The 17,607-nt window shown below is 42.8% G+C and overlaps 1 protein-coding gene across 1 annotated transcript in view; it reads right to left on the bottom strand.

The window, feature by feature from the left end:
* Positions 1 to 1,538: 1,538 nt before the first annotated feature.
* The window catches only part of LOC308696836 (H-2 class I histocompatibility antigen, alpha chain-like), a gene marked incomplete at both ends in the record, with an annotated part of 44,723 nt that continues 28,654 nt past the window's right edge, over positions 1,539 to 17,607 (bottom strand). Inside the window, 5 exons of the mRNA XM_081375740.1 lie at positions 1,539 to 1,705; positions 2,007 to 2,126; positions 2,324 to 2,602; positions 2,683 to 2,733; positions 7,768 to 8,034. Coding sequence (XP_081231866.1) covers positions 1,539 to 1,705; positions 2,007 to 2,126; positions 2,324 to 2,602; positions 2,683 to 2,733; positions 7,768 to 8,034 — 884 coding nt within the window. The remainder of the gene's footprint in view (positions 1,706 to 2,006; positions 2,127 to 2,323; positions 2,603 to 2,682; positions 2,734 to 7,767; positions 8,035 to 17,607) is intronic.

Below are 17,607 nucleotides of genomic sequence, written 5' to 3'. Positions count from 1 at the left end.
ATATATATATATGTTTTTTTTTTTTTTACTATTTTGCTGTGATCAGAGTAATCTGGCCACTGCAAGAGCGATCGCCCCAAGCAGTTCTCCTTATCACGGGAGGAACGCTCGGAGGTGGTGAACTCATGAGATCAGTGTCCTCTGCCTGAGCCAAAGAAGCGCCGAGGCACGCTTCGGTAGTCAGGCAAATGGAAATCGCGATCTGGAGAGAGAGCGATAGGGACGCCCATCTCTCGCTCCTCAATTACCCCTTTTCCACCAAAAAAGAACTGGTTCGGAACTGGTGCTGGTTCAAAGTTGGTTCAACTTGCGAACTTTCTCAGAACCTGTTTGTTTTTCCACTGACTAGAGAGCCCAGCGAACGACATTGTTACATCACTGTGTACATTGCCATACGTCTTAGCTTTCCCAGAAACGCTTGCGCCAACTTCAAGCATAACAATTACAATGGCGGACTACATTGTCTTTCTGCAAATGTTTCTCCTGGCTTTGCAATCCTATTTTGGGGTCAGAATCCATCTTTCTACAATCATTCTTTCTACTAGCTAGTGCTGTGTTTTTAGCAATGGCGGTCACAACCTTTCCCGTCGAGTTATTGGTCAAAAATAACCCTGCCCCCAGCCCCCGACGTAAGCATGACATGGTCAAAGAACGGTTCTAGTCCAGCAAAGAGTTCCACTTTGGAACCAATTTTCCTGGCTGAGAACCGGTTCTTTGGCTGTCGAAACACAAAGAACTGGTTTGCGAGTAGGCACCGGCTCCGAACCGGCACCAGCACTGCCTTGGTAGAAAAGGGGTAAGCCAGAACAACACACGAGCCCCACAATCACATGTGGGTACTACTCCTTTGAAATAAGCAAAGCGAACGCGAAGCACTTTAACTGAACATTCCACTGTGCTCGCAGTCACCATGCTCTTTCCCTAAACAAACAAAACTGCATTGTGTGTCTGATTCAGCCATAGAATGTGAACACAGAGGAACACACCATTTGTTTTGTAAATCACAAGTTTTAGTTTCTTTTTCTTTCACTTGTCAGACAGAGTGTAGAGGAAAAGAGAGATTTTATGTGCACTGCCAAGCAAAAGCTAACTAAAACCACTCCTAACTGTAGCAGATATAAAGAGGTAAGAGAAGCTTTCTTGACGCATACATACACAGAATAGTCTCTGAAGACAAAAGACCTGACGATGCACCGGTAGCTCATCTATTTATAGCCTCGTGTTGCGGGTGCGCGCCAGTGACGTCACCGACCGATGCTATTAAAACCTCCAGGTCAATTCTATTGATGTGTTACACAAATTCACAGCTGAAAACAATTAAAGAAATTCCCAATATGCTAAGCAGCGCAGCATTGATTGTAGCTTTTGAAAGGAAACAGCAGTTCTCCATCTAATTGAACACTTACCAAAAACAATATTTGAAACACTTTTTAATTTACAGAAACGAAGAGTGGCAAAATGTTAAAATAATCATTTAATTATTTCATAATTTTTCCAGGCCTAAAAATCACACTTTATAAAATGTGCCCATCACATACCTATCGACTGGTGTCTGCAGGTTTTCGGTTTGATTCTTTGGACTGAATTATGATTCTCTGCACAAAGACTGACAGTAAATGTGATGGATATACCAGTGTTTGGAGAGGATGATTATTATTCAGTCTTTCTCTCATCATCATTTTCTTATCTGTCATTGCTTTCTGAGCTAGAAAAGATAAATCAGATTATACAAAAACTTGAGCTTGAGGACATACAAATTGAGCACATACCCAGTTTGAGTAAATATAGAATTCAATGCATTTTAATGCATGAAGAGTAAACTTAATTGAAAAATCATAAAATATCATAATTTTCTAAATCTCTACTAGTTCACATATTTCTACTGTCACATGGTCTATACAGTTAAACAGCCCATCTTTTGTCTATACATTTTGAAATGTCTTTTAAACAATTATATTGCAACAATAAGACATTTAAAGCAACAGTGTCGCATATTTGTAACTCACCATTTGACCTTCTCATTTTGTAGATGAAGTGAACAATCACAATCACAGCGAGAGCTAAACCTGCTGCTCCTGCTGTAACAATCCATGTATAATCCATCTCACAGTCAATACATGTTCCATCTGCAGAATAAATATAAATAAACATTTTGAACATTATGAACTGTTGAAATGAGATGGGGCGCTTCAAATGTAATTGCTGTGGCAAGAAACATTAATCCATATCAGCATCATCATGTTCTTCTGATACAAATATGTGAGTGACTGAATTTATGGTTTTATATTTTATATTTATATAGAGCACTAGAATTTATATTTACCCCAGTCTACTGTAATTGGTTCTGTCAGACTGCTGTGAGTGAGCAGACAGTCGTAAGATCCTTCATGGTTTCTGTCGATCTTCACACTGATTCTCATCTGAAAGGTTTCATCATCATTTGGTCTGATTCCAGAAGATGTTTGATTCTCAAGATTAGTTTTGTTCAATCTAATGTTCATCTGAACATCTCTGGGGTAGAAACCAGTGGCCAGACAGACCAGAACCAGTTTACTTTCATCTTTAGGAGCTTTCTTCGCAAAGACATGAACATCTGGAGAACCTAGAAAATAACAACACAATTAACAAACAAGCATTTACAAAGAATATCTGGGGTAGACAGACAGATCAGAACCAGTTTACTTTCATCATCAGGAGCAGCTTTCCTCGCACACATGTGAACATCTGGAGAACCTGAAGAAGAAGATGCAATTAACAAGCAAGCATTTACAAAGAAATTGGTTTTGTGTGTAAAAATATATTATAAAGAAAAACGTTTTAAGGTTTAAAAAGATTCATTTTTTTTATGAAAATACTGAAAAAAAAAAGTGCCTACTTTTGGGCAGTAGTTTATTGTCACATGCCTGTCCTGTCTTGTGTAGCACATGTGGTGTTTGTGTTCCTGTCACTGTTTGACTCCACCCTCCTTGTTATCTCATTATTGGTTTCATTTGCCCCACCTGTTGTTCCTTATTACCTGCCTGATTTGTCCCTTTTATAAGTTCCTTTGTGTTTGCAGTCTGTGTCGGATCGTTGTCTTGTTTACGTCTCCCGCTTTCCTGTGAAACCCCGGTATGTTGCTTTGTAGTTGTATTTTTGGTTATTTCATGTTTTCCCCCTTGAGGGTTTTTGTTTCATTTCATGTTTCTTTTATTTAATAAATATTCTTTCTGCACTTGAGTCCTCTCCTTTAGTTTTTCTTTAGTTATACGTGACAGAACGATCCGACCATGTTAAGGACTCAGCAGAAAGATTCACGACACCCACCAGGCCCTCCTGTCTCGTGCCCCCACTACGATCGCATTATTCGTTTTCAGACACTAAGTGCCCTCCGCCAACAAGGGGCTGACCTGAGGAAGTTCGCGGGTGAATTCCTTGGAGCGGCGGAGGGTTTAAAACTTAATGACGGGCCTCTAAAGGACCTCTTCTTTTACGCACTCAATGAGCCCATGGACTGGGTTCTCAGGAGGGCGTATGATTGCTGTACGTTTGAGGCTATGGTGGAGGGTCTCGCTCGCTTGCAGGAGCGAGAGGCCAGGAAGAGGGTCCCAGTTCCGGTGGCCTCAGTGCCGGTGGTCCCGAGTCCAGTGGTCCCAGTTCCGGTGGTCCCGAGTCCAGTGGCCCCAGTTCCAGTGGTCTCGAAACGGAGGAGGAAGAGGAAGACTCCCTCCGTGACTGTTCCGGTGGTCCCTGTTCCGGTGGTCCCTGTTCCGGTGGTCCCTGTTCCGGTGGTCCCTGTTCCGGTGGTCCCTGTTCCGGTGGTCCCTGTTCCGGTGATCCTGCTCGCACTGCCTGCACCACCTCAGCGATCCGTCACGTCTGCCCAGCCAGAGACTGTTCACGTCACGTCTGCCCAGCCAGAGACTGTTCACGTCACGTCTGCCCAGCCAGAGACTGTTCACGTCACGTCTGCCCAGCCAGAGACTGTTCACGTCACGTCTGCCCAGCCAGAGACTGTTCACGTCACGTCTGCCCAGCCAGAGACTGTTCACGTCACGTCTGCCCAGCCAGAGACTGTTAACGTCACGTCTGCCCAGCCAGAGACTGTTCCTGAGCCTATGTCTTCGGACAAGATGGTCGTCGCTGCCGCCGAGCCTGTTCACGTCATGCCTGCCGAGCCTGTGTCCCCTGACAAGATGGCCGCCGTCGAGCCTATGTCTTCGGACAAGATTGCCGCCGCCGAGCCTGTTCACGTCACGCCTGTCGAGCCTGAGTCCCCTGACAAGATGGCCGCCGTCGAGCCTGTATCTGAGCCGGTGGTGTCTGTTCCTGAGCCCTCAGTGACCGCGACACTGGCCATTATGGCCACAGCCATGTGGTGTGTGTGGGCTACGCACACACTTGAGCCGGTGGTGTCTGTTCCTGAGCCGGCGGTGTCTGTTCCTGAGCCGGCGGTGTCTGTTCCTGGGCCGGCGGTGTCTGTTCCTGAGCCGGTGATGTCTGTTCCTGTTCCTGAGCCGGAGCCAGTGTCTGTTCCTGAGCCGGAGCCAGTGTCTGTTCCTGAGCCGGAGCCAGTGTCTGTTCCTGAGCCGGAGCCAGTGTCTGTTCCTGAGCCGGAGCCAGTGTCTGTTCCTGAGCCGGAGCCAGTGTCTGTTCCTGAGCCGGAGCCAGTGTCTGTTCCTGAGCCGGAGCCAGTGTCTGTTCCTGAGCCGGAGCCAGTGTCTGTTCCTGAGCCGGAGCCAGTGTCTGTTCCTGAGCCGGAGCCAGTGTCTGTTCCTGAGCCGGAGCCAGTGTCTGTTCCTGAGCCGGAGCCAGTGTCTGTTCCTGAGCCGGAGCCAGTGTCTGTTCCTGAGCCGGAGCCAGTGTCTGTTCCTGAGCCTGTTCCTGAGCCTGTTCCTGAGCCTGTTCCTGAGCCTGTTCCTGAGCCTGTTCCTGAGCCTGTTCCTGAGCCTGTTCCTGAGCCTGTTCCTGAGCCTGTTCCTGAGCCTGTTCCTGAGCCTGTTCCTGTGTCTATGTCTGTTCCTGGGCCGGTGGGGCCAGTTCCAGTGCCCGAGCCGGTGGTGCCAGTTCCAGTGCCAGTTCCAGTGCCCGAGCCGTTGGTGCCAGTTCCAGTGCCCGAGCCGTTGGTGCCAGTTCCAGTGCCCGAGCCGTTGGTGCCAGTTCCAGTGCCCGAGCCGTTGGTGCCAGTTCCAGTGCCCGAGCCGGTGGTGCCAGTTCCAGTGCCCGAGCCGGTGGTGCCAGTTCCAGTGCCCGAGCCGGTGGTGCCAGTTCCAGTGCCCGAGCCGGTGGTGCCAGTTCCAGTGCCCGAGCCGGTGGTGCCAGTTCCAGTGCCCGAGCCGGTGGTGCCAGTTCCTGTGCCTGAGCCCTGGCCGCCCGAGGGGTCGTCTCCGCCGTGGCCGCCCGAGGGGTCGTCTCCGCCGTGGCCGCCCGAGGGAAAGTCTCCGCCCTGGCCGCCCGAGGGGTCGTCTCCGCCCTGGCCGCCCGAGGGGTCGTCTCCGCCCTGGCCGCCCGAGGGGTCTTCTCCGCCCTGGCCGCCCGAGGGGTCTTCTCCGCCCTGGCCGCCCGAGGGGTCTTCTCCGCCCTGGCCGCCCGAGGGGTCTTCTCCGCCCTGGCCGCCCGAGGGGTCTTCTCCGCCCTGGCCGCCCGAGGGGTCTTCTCCGCCCTGGCCGCCCGAGGGGTCTTCTCCGCCCTGGCCGCCCGAGGGGTCTTCTCCGCCCTGGCCGCCCGAGGGGTCTTCTCCGCCCTGGCCGCCCGATGGACTCTCTGTTCCGCCCTGGCCGTCCGATGGACTCTCGGCTCCACCCTGGCCTCCAGAACTGTTCATTTTCCCTGCCCCACCCTGGTCTGTCTCTTTTGTTCCCCCTGTCCCACCCTGGTCTGTCTTTCCTGTTCCCCCTGTCCCCCCCTGGTCTGTCTTTCCTGTTTCCCCTGTCCCACCCTGGTCTGTCTTTCCTGTTCCCCCTGTCCCGCCCTGGTCTGTCCCGCCCTGGTCTGTCCCTCCCATCCCGCCCTGGTCTGTCCCTCCCGTCCCGCCCTGGTCTGTCCCTCCCGTCCCGCCCTGGTCTGTCCCTCCCGTCCCGCCCTGGTCTGTCCCTCCCGTCCCTTGTGGAGCGTCTGGTAGCCGCTCCTTAAGGAGGGGGTAATGTCACATGCCTGTCCTGTCTTGTGTAGCACATGTGGTGTTTGTGTTCCTGTCACTGTTTGACTCCACCCTCCTTGTTATCTCATTATTGGTTTCATTTGCCCCACCTGTTGTTCCTTATTACCTGCCTGATTTGTCCCTTTTATAAGTTCCTTTGTGTTTGCAGTCTGTGTCGGATCGTTGTCTTGTTTACGTCTCCCGCTTTCCTGTGAAACCCCGGTATGTTGCTTTGTAGTTGTATTTTTGGTTATTTCATGTTTTCCCCCTTGAGGGTTTTTGTTTCATTTCATGTTTCTTTTATTTAATAAATATTCTTTCTGCACTTGAGTCCTCTCCTTTAGTTTTTCTTTAGTTATACGTGACATTTATAGGGGTGGCATGGTTCACAAAACCCACGGTTCGGTTCGTATCACGGTTTTAGGGTGACAGTTTTCGGTTCTGTACGGTTCTTGTTGTTATTTTTTCTTTTAATCTTTAACAGTCCAAAAATGTACTTCAGCATTTTATATATAGCTTAATTATCTAATTATTAATTTATTTATTTCATAAATGGGGCGTGTTTGCAAAACGCAGCTTCTCTCCCATTTCGAAGTAATATAGTGAGTGAGCTGTCACCGTGAGGAAACTTTCAGTGGCCCTGGAGGTCCATCCATCTGTAGCGAGAGCTACGTGGGCTGTGTCGGACAGTTCTTTGTCAATTTTTCCTAGCGTTTTGTCATCATAGGCGTAATTTGCGGGTGGGACATGTCCCCACCACTTTTGAAACATCTCGCGGCATGGTTGTACCAATACAAATAAATAAAACATCTCCAGTAAACTAGCAAATTATTTGTTTCATTCGTTTGTTAAATAAGAAGCAATCTAGCGCTGAATTAAAAAAAAAATATATTATCAAGTGATCAAAGTGCTCGTTGCCGCTGCGATCAGTGGCGCGGATACTGTGTTCTCTTGTGGCTCGTGCACACACCGCACAGTCTTCACTCGGACGCGTGCTTCAATACGTTGTGGAGACTCTATTCGTTCCGGTGAAATCACAACACAAAATTCACACAAATCTGTTGATATACAACCACTGATAAACATAATCGGTTTTGATAAAAAAGAAAAAAATATATACGAGTGCGGATTAGAACTCAGAACCGACACGCTTGGCAAAAGTTCTGCCACTGGACCATTAAAGTACATTAGTGAAACAGTCGATATATGCATTTATTCACGTGAAAAAACAACATATAGTAGATCTCATTAAATGTCTAAGTAAACCCAGTGCACTATTTAAATCGATTGCTGGACATCGTAATGTTATTCTACATACATCTCATTTATGATTTAGCATTGTATTAGCACGAGGCTACATTGCGCAAGAGTCGAACCGTGCGACGCACACACACACCGAACTGAGACAAGCGAACCGAACGGTTCGAATGTTTTTTCATGTACCGTGCCACCCCTAGTACTGTATACACTTCTGCTGATGTGTCACTACAAATGCAGAAAGTTAAATAAAACACTCAAACAAAGATATTACAACATTTCTGAACGTGTTCTCAATTTTCAGTATAATTTTTCACTGAATGATGTCCTCCTGAATTTATGTCATGTTCACACACACACACGATAATTAAACTGATCTGATCAGAACTTACTATTATTTGTATGGTCAAATGTGTAGATCCAGTTCATGCAGTTCTTGAGGAAATACTGCAGGTACTGGTTGCGTTCTGTGTGACGATCCCATTCCTTTTTTATTTCTTTGGCTTTAGGACATTTATCAATCCACTGCATAGTGTCATAATTAAAGGATATAAGATCTTCTCCATCAAATCCATATTCATCAAAGACAGTCAGATTCACTGATCCATCAGGAAGTTTCTCCAGTTCACAGCCAATTATTCTCTGAAGAACGTGAAGCTCTACAATCACAGAACAACACTCATGAGAAACTCAGTAAATATAATGATAATTAATAAGAGTAAAGCATGAATCTCACCAGAACACTGAGTCTGTGCAGTTTGACAGAGTCCTGATCTGATGTATGTACCAGTGTTTAAAATCAGGAGGATTTACAGGAGCTTCATCCTGGTCATCTACAGTCAGATTCTCTCTTACCCAGAGTTTTTCTTCATTACTGAAGTGTTTGATCCGTCTGTCGTCATAAACACACACAGCACTGAACTCTGGGAATGTGTCTGATCTGGTCAGGACTGTAAACTTGTAGTGGAAGAAATGTTTCACTAAGTAACATATAAAACACAAACAACAAATAAAAACACTTTATGTTATCTGGTCAAGGAATACATTACACCAGTGATCAGATGTTTTCAGACCAAGAAATCAACATGGACACAAGGGCGGGACAACCTGTCACTCACATGAGATCCACCAATAGCAAACCACCACCATTCTTTACACTAGGGGCCCTATCTTGCACCCAGCGCAATTGACTTTGTACACTGACGCATGTTTCATTCCTATTTTGCACCCGCGCAAAGCGGACTTTTCCCTCCACAGACGCACGTTGGTTAACTCAGAAATACACTTGCGCTCCCCGGGGCGGTTCGGCGCAAAGAGGAGGCGTGTTCTGGCGCAAACGTTCCCTCATGCTATTTTGCAGGTTTAGAAAACAATTCCGCCACTGGCAGAAAAAAAAAGTTTAAAGTCAGTGGCGCGTTGCGCATGTTATTCATATGCTATTTTAAGGGCCATAATCAATGTAGCATGTGCTCAACGCGCATACACTTTGATTCTCTCATCTACACACAGACGCAGCAGTTATCATTTTTGCAAATCATACATTATTACGATAGATAGATAGATAGATAGATAGATAGATAGATAGATAGATAGATAGATAGATAGATAGATAGATAACCGCTCCTGGCGCACGCCTGGCAAATCCGCCGTTATAATAGGAATCCGCTTTAGAACAAGCGTGTCTGCTCTTAAAGGGAATGTGAGATGTCGCTCTGATTGGTTTATTTCACGTTACGCCCAAATCACACCTATGAATAATGAAGCTGCTTCAGACCAACCCCTTTTAGATTTGCGCCGGGCGCAAGAGTCATTTATCCCGCCGGGAAAATAGCAACAGCGCCGAGACCCGCCCACAAAGTTACTTGCGCTTTGCGCTTTGACGCTTGCGTTTCAGATCGTTAAAGGTGGGGTATGTAATTATCTTTTTTGGCCATTTTTTCAAAACCACTTGAAATCCTATTCCTAACCCACTTACAGCCACTGAGTTAGAAGCACTGAAATAAAAATTAAACAATTTAATCATCTGTGGAACGGGCAGGACTCGAAAAACTCCAACCAATCATTTCCAAGACCACCTAGAATCATTGGACAGTAAGTGTGTCAATCAAACGGTCGTACCATACCCCCTCCCCCATCCATGTCCATGTTCTTCGAATGGGTGGAGTCAAAGGAAAGAAGGTAGGACCATTTGAGTTGTGTATTTTCAAAATCTGCCAGCCGTTTTGCAAATCACATACCCCACCTTTAAAACAGGGCCCTAGATATTACAAACAAAATGTCCAAAATTGACCATAAAATGGTATCATGATTCATTGCAAGTTTTGGTGAATGGAAAGTAAGTACAGACAATCTAGGAAGTGATCATTTTCAAATGCTTTGTAACATGATGATGTAACCAGACATGCCGTTTTAATAGAAATAATACACTTCACTTGTATATTTCAAGAAAAATATACAAGATAAAAAACAGGAATTGATGTTCAATTATGCTGAAAACCAGCTCATATGAGAATTAATGGAAATTTAAAAAAGCTGATAAATAAGTAAAAACAACATGGGTAAAGAACGCTACAATTTTGAAAAATCAGTTAAAGTTAAGTTAATATCAGTTCAATTATACCACATGCACACAAAATGCTGACAACTTAAAAAAAAAAGTGGGGAGAGTTAATATGCTTTAGTCATCATTTATCCCACCCTCCTTTCCTCTTTCATTCCTTCATAATACACACTTTCCTTGTTAGCTATTATACTGGAACTTGTTTGTTGTTTGGATGACTTTTTATATATCCCCCATCTCTTTTGTAAGTTGAAATTGCATTGATAATGAAGATAAAAATAAATAAACAACTTTCTCAGTGTCGAGCAGCACATTTATGTTAATATCATGTTAATAATGTTCAGTACTAATGGAATGTTCCACTGATCCATGATGGGGGAGCCTGCATTTGTGCAGATGTAATAATAACCTAAAAACTTTAATGGTGACATCCTGAATATACAGATTACAGAATATAAATGTAACAACCAAAGTATTTATCATAATTTACTTTAAATAACATTAAAAATAATGCCATAAAGATATCAGTTCTGCTGTTGTTCATAAATACCAGTAGTGATGTTCTACAATGAGGACATTGTCAGGCCATCCTTAAAAATATTTTGGTTTGCAGTAACAGCAAAAAAAAAGAAAAAAAGGGTCGGTAGGTAGGTCTTTATTTTTTTATATATATAAAAAATAATATAAAAAGTATATTTTTTTAATAATAAAAAAAAAATCGGGGTCGGGGGGGTCTTGAGAGAACATTTTTCACCGATGTCTAGGGGCTGTTTACACCAGGCCACTTTGCGTTTTCTCAGATCGGATTGCAATCTGATTGATCAAAACGATTCAATTATTTACACCTGGTTACATGGATGTGTGTTGTTGTTTTTTTTGCGGATATAACCGATCTTCAATTCCCGCTATATGCAGATTTAATGCAGTGCACCGAAAGCAACAGTTATTATTTTATTGGTCAACAGCTAAAATTTCTGAATCAAAGCCCACAATAAGAGAAAGCGGAAACAGCCCTGGTAAGATCATTTCGTTTCTTTACATTTAATAAAGATGATCGTGTGTTAAGCGTCTGCGACTTACTTTCACTTTGATTTGCGATAGCACGTTGATGCTTAGCTTCTCATCTGCGGCGATGCGTGTTGCAGTAGTGTCGTCATTACTGACTAAAACATGACATGTAGCCTATATAACACGCTTTCACATGTTTATTTTTTAATAAACCATATTCAACAACATATAAAAATGAAATAATCTTTAGAGTAAAGCCGCAGCCATCATTACCAAGCGCGAACCATTGACAGTGAATGAAACGGAGCGATCTTAGCCTGCAGGCCGTAGTGTGACATGCGTAAACCTGGTGTAAACATAATGACGCGCCACGAGTTTTTATTTAAAAGAAAGAACGTAGCTTATGTTTGTATGTATGTCTAAGCAATTTATATTCACAATACTTAATAACTAATATTATTTTATTGCATTTGTATTAGTTGTTTGAAGAGTTAAAAAAAAAATTGCTCGGTCTTAACGCAAGTTTACAACCGGCAAGTCGGTCGGACTAAAAGGGGAAATAAATAAATAATTGGGTCGGTACTAAATTGACAGGGTCGGTCGGGTTACGTCAAACAAGAATATTTTTAAGGATGGCCTCATCTTGCAGGAGTCATCAGTTTCCCAATGTGTAGTGAGCCAGCGACCTTTACTGTCCTTATCAGTGCCAGAATTCATGTACACAATCTACTCTGATTCAGGAGCTCAGCCTTACACACGCTCCGCCTATGAGAGCTTTTAGAAAAAGCATGCAAGCCTTGTAATGTGCTTGTCCTTTAAAGCGTTCATTAACTTCAAAAGTTGAGCAAAAGTTTAAACAGCAACATACAATGTTACATACAACATAAAAATGTCATACAGACATTTGGTCATAAATTCAAGACATTATTAACCTTGTAAATCACAAAACCACTTTTAACTCAATCATTTACCTCCAATAAAAGAAAGCTTTCTAACAGGTTGTTCCAGAACACTACTTTGGGTTTTAATCTTTACTGTTCGCACTAAACCTGTATCATCTGTAAAGTTACTTGATGACATAGTCATTTCAGCTTCAAAGAGGTTATCAATGACTAAACCCAACTATGGGTGGATACAGATTTGCAATTCTTTCCAATGCTAATAGTTATATACTTAGCCTATTTAGCAGTTTTCTAAACTTGATCATCCTCTCTCTCTGGCATATGTCCTTAGACCTTCAGTTCTGTTGAGGCGAGCCAGTCCAGCGTCCTGTAATCAAGGTCAATTAAACCACGTTCACCGTTTGGGGGCCGATATATGGGGCAGTTTAAACGTGTTCAACAGTTTGTAGTGGGTCTCCGCACTCGCATTGAGGGCTATCCGTGATGCCCCACTTCATCATTGTCCCACACCTGTCCTCAGGCGGTTGAGGATTGTCCACTGCTTTCTGGGCAGGTGCTGGCCAGGAACGTCTGTGGGGTCTTCAACGTAGAGGTGTAGCCGAGATGGTTCCGCTTACTTCCACTGGTCCCTCCATTTCGCCTTGACCAAGGCAGCCTTGCAGATGTTGGCTGATGTAGTGTGGAGCAGTTCTTGGGTGTATGTGGCAAAAGGTCGTCAGGACTTGAGGCGCATGCGCTGTGGTGTCTCCATGGCCATTTTGTGGAGGAGGTGGGATTCACTCGCCTGTGCCTCTCGAGCGAGAGCCAGCATTGCTCCTTCTCGCCCTGACCTCTGCAGGGGCAATTCCTCCGAGGACGGGCAGTTGGTTGATTGGAGTGGCTCGTAGGCATCCGGAAATAGTCCACAGGGCGGTGTTAAGGGCAGTGTCCAGCTTAATGACATGGGGGTATTCAGTATTCAACACTTGAGAACTCCAGGGCCTCGGTGGAGATGCGAAGCATCTTTGTGGAAGCTTCCCATGTGGTGCCCGCCGTATAAGTGCGGCACGGGAGGTTGTCTTTGCCTTGAACATGTCTAGGTGTTGTCTAAATGACAGTGTTCTGTCAAGCTTCACGCCAAGGTATGTGGGGAAGGGCTAGTGCTGTAGCCGGGTGTTATCAACCATGATAGTTAATTTGTAGAGGTGGAACATTGATGATACGGTCTTATCAGCGCTACGCTTGAGGCGAAATACCTCTAGTTTTGTTTTCTTCCAGTTGCGCTCCATTTTTCTGGTTGCTCTCTTAAAGGCCTGAGTGTGCTCGTTGTACCACGGCGTTGGACTATTTTCTTTAATCTTCTTTAAGCGCAACGGAGCAACTGTGTCTAAAGTGCTGGAAAAGAGAGAGTTAAAAGTTTCTCGAGTCAAGTCAAGTCATCTTCATTTATATAGCGCTTTTAACAATGTAGATTGTTTCAAGTGTCGAGGTGTCCATGAGCAAGACACCTAACCCCAAGCTGCTCCCGACGAGCTGGATGGCGCCTTGCATGGCCGACACCGCCGTCGGTGTATGAATGCGTGAGTGAATGGGTGAATGTGAGGCTATATGTAAAGCGCTTTGGTGGCCATAGGTCTGTGAAAGCGCTATATAAATGCAGTCCATTTACCATTTACCATTCAAAGCAGCTTTACAGAGATAAACGTATAATTTAAGGTAACAGAGATTGTTTTGGCTTTATAGCGGTTCTTTAATAAAGTTATTTTACAGCTAAAGTTAGTTTTGATTGATTCGCTTCCGTCGCAACAATAATTTGTTATTAAATTAGGGGCCGCCAAGACGACACCATTCTCTCTACACAGACTTTAAATGTGAACCTGTGATAAACGCTGATGGTGTTCACATGCGCATTAAGAATTGGTTCAATAGTTCTGTTGCAATATCAAGTTCTTCTAAGCTATCCGGGATGCTGAGATGATGAAACCGATTATGAAGATTATTGATAAAGCAATCTTTAGGGGCAGAAGTGATAGGTCTAACATATTTGAAACACGGGGTCGGCTTTGCAGCCTTGGCTAAATGTAATTTACACGAGACTAGATAATGATCTGAGATGTCATCGCTCTGCTGCAGAATTTCAACGGCAACAACATTTATTCCATGTGATAATATTAGATCTAGAGTATGATTACGACAATGAGTAGGTCCTGACACGTGTTGTCTAACTCCAATTGGGTTTACAATGTCTTTAAATGCCAATCCCAATGCATCTTTTTCATTATCTACATGTATATTAAAATCACCAAGAATTAGTCAAGTCAAGTCAAGTCAACTTTATTTATATAGCGCTTTTCACAATACAGATTGTATCAAAGCAGCTTCACAGTATTAAATAAAATAGTACATCAGTGTATGTTTCTGGTGTAAAACATCCACGTTTGGTAATGCAGATCAATAGCACTGTTGAATCGATTAATCAAATTAAGTATCCCCAACTGAGCAAGCCAAAGGCAACAGTGGCAAGGAACCGAAAAACTCCATTAGGTGACCTAATGGAGAAAAAAAAACCTTGGGAGAACCCAGGCTCAGTCGGGGGCCAGTTCTCCTCTGGCGTTTATGAAGTAGAGACCGGATTTAACTGTAAGATTAAAATATTATATGAATGCCTGGCTGAAGAGATGCGTCTTTAATCTAGTTTTAAACTGGGAGAGCGAATCTGAGCAACGAACAGTATCAGGAAGGCTATTCCAGAGTTTTGGTGCTAAATGTGAAAATGCTCTCCCTCCTTTGGTGGATCTGGATATCCTAGGTATGACCAGAAGCCTCAAATTTAGTGATCTTAAAGAGCGCGATGGATTATAGGGCGATAGAAGATCCGTTAAATAAACTGGAGCTAAGCCGTTTAGGGCTTTATAAGTCAGTAGCAATACCTTGTAATTAATACGGAACTTTATAGGTAACCAATGTAGTGATGATAAAATTGGTGTTATATGGTCAAACTTTCTTGATCTAGTAAGAACTCTAGCGGCGGCATTTTGGACTAACTGTAGCTTGTTTATTGAGGATGCAGGACAACCAGCTAATAAAGCATTACAGTAATCTAGTCTCGAGGTCATGAATGCATGAACTAGCTTTTCTGCATCAGAAACAGATAGCATGTTACGTAATTTAGCAATATTTCTAAGGTGAAAAAAGGCTGTTTTTGTAACATATGAAATATGATTTTCAAAAGACAAGTTACAATCTAATATAACACCCAGGTCTTTTACTGTAGAGGATAAAGTAACAGGACACCCTACTATGTTAAAGTTGTATTGAAGGAGGTTTTGTGGGCGGTTTTTTGAACCGATAAGTATTACCTCTGTCTTATCTGGATTTAATAAAAGAAAATTGTGCGTCATCCAATCTTTTATATCTTTAACACACTCTGTCAATTTGGATAATTTAGCGTTTTCATCCGGCCGTGATGAAATATATAGTTGAGTGTCATCAGCATAACAATGGAAACTAATTCCATGTTTCCTTATAATATTTCCAAGTGGCAGCATATATATTGAGAATAATAGAGGGCCTAACACAGATCCTTGCGGCACTCCATAGTTTACTGGAGTTATGATCGATTTTTCTCCGTTTAAATAGACAAAATGGTAGCGGTCAGATAGGTATGATCTGAACCAGCTTAATGCTTGTCCTTGAACACCGGTATAGTTCTGTAGCCGATCTAAGAGTATTGTGTGATCTATAGTATCGAACGCAGCACTAAGATCAAGTAAAACTAGTATTGAGATACAGCCTTGGTCAGAAGCTAAGAGTAAATCATTTGTGATTTTAACGAGCGCAGTTTCAGTGCTATGATGCGGCCTGAACCCAGACTGAAACTTTTCATAGGTGTCATTTTCTTGCAAGAAAGAGCCCAGTTGGGCAGACACAACTTTTTCTAATATTTTGGACATAAAAGGAAGATTTGAAATGGGTCTATAATTTGCTAGGTTATTTGGGTCTAATTGTGGTTTCTTAATTAGTGGTTTTATAACTGCCAATTTAAATGTTCTTGGAACATGACCTAAAGATAAAGACGAGTTAATAATATTGAGGAGAGGCTCTTCCACTATAGGTAACACTTCTTTCAATAGTTTAGTTGGTATGGGATCTAATAAACATGTTGTTGTTTTAGAGGAAATGATAAATTTATTTAACTCTTTTTGTTCTATAGTTGTAAAGCACTGTAATTGTTCTTGCGGGGTGATAATCGAGGCTGAATTATAAGGCGCGATTGAAGATTGAACGTTTACAATTGTGGATCTGATGTTTTCTATTTTCTCAGTGAAAAAATTCATGAAATCATTACTACTAAACTGTAACGGAATATTTTGTTCAGGTGACGCTTGTTTATTTGTTAGTCTAGCCACGGTGTTAAATAAGAACCTAGGATTGTTTTGGTTATTTTCTATTAGTTTGCGGAGATGCTCAGCCCTGGCCGCTTTTAGGGCCTTTTTATAGCGTGACGTACTGTCTTTCCAAGCGATTCTAAAAACCTCTAAATTAGTTTGTTTCCATTTACGCTCTAAATTACGGGTTTCTCTCTTTAGAACACGAGAATTAGTACTTTATCTGCAGTCAATATTAATTCTGATAGAAAGTCAGTAAATTCTTTGATAAAATCTTTATGGTGCCCTGGTGGCCTGTATACAGTAGCCAGCACAAATCTCAAACGTGATTTATCGTTTATACTATATATTTTTACATTAAGCACCAACACTTCAAAAGAATTATATTTAAAACTTGATTTTTTAGTGGTTTTGAAAATATTACTATAAATTACAGCAACACCACCCCCTTTGTGTTTCAGACGAGGCTCATGTTTATAACTGTAATCTTGTGGGGTGGACTCATTTAAAGTAATGTAATCGTTTGGTTTTAGCCAGGTTTCTGTCAAACACAGCACATCTAGGTTATTATCTGGAATCATATCATTAACAATAAGTGCTTTTGGAGTAAGGGATCGAATATTCAGCAACCCAAGCTTTAGCATTTGCTCATCTGTATTATAGCTGTTTTTTATTTGTTGAACATCAATTACATTATTAACCATCTGGGGTCTGAGGGGTTTTCTGGGCCCTGGAGGTGTTCTGACATGCTCTGACATTTGTGCTTTTTTCAGTTATTAATAAACATGATAATGGCAAAGGTGTAAATTCAAAATAGCACAAACAGGGCTACCATAATATGTGATCAACATGCATGTATATGTTTGAATTTTTAAGAGAATAATGTTTATGCGTGGTTATTGAAAAAAATTAAAATGAAAGTTGCTGAAATAAGATCACAAAACACATACTAAATATGTGTCAAGACTTTTGACTAACGAATGTTGTCGCTTCGAGATCTGGCTTCAAAATGATGTGAAAATAGTCTTGCTTTATCGTTCACATAAAACAATACATTGATTTAAATTGTGTAACACAGGTTTTGCTTGGAAAGCCAATATGCGAGGGGGGCGTGAATGAGGAGTAGTTTACACCTGAGAATACAATGCCCCACCCATTATGCATAATGCCTTGCAAGATTTTGCTTACATCTATCTTGTAAATATGTTTTGCTATTTTATTAAAAAGGTTACAATTACAACAATAAAAATTTCAACAATATTTCAAGTGTACTCTTTGTAAAAAATGATTATAGGCCTACATTTTATCATATGTATTCATTAGTTTGAATATAGCCAACATTGGAACAGCTAACATCTTAGTTGATGACTTTATTTTTGTTAGTATTTAAATAGT

Source organism: Scardinius erythrophthalmus, assembly GCF_964197995.2.
Source record: "Scardinius erythrophthalmus genome assembly, chromosome: 10".
NCBI lineage: Eukaryota > Metazoa > Chordata > Actinopteri > Cypriniformes > Leuciscidae > Scardinius > Scardinius erythrophthalmus.
The sequence above is the reverse complement of the archived record's forward strand: the minus strand, read 5'-3'. Positions and strand labels throughout refer to the sequence as shown.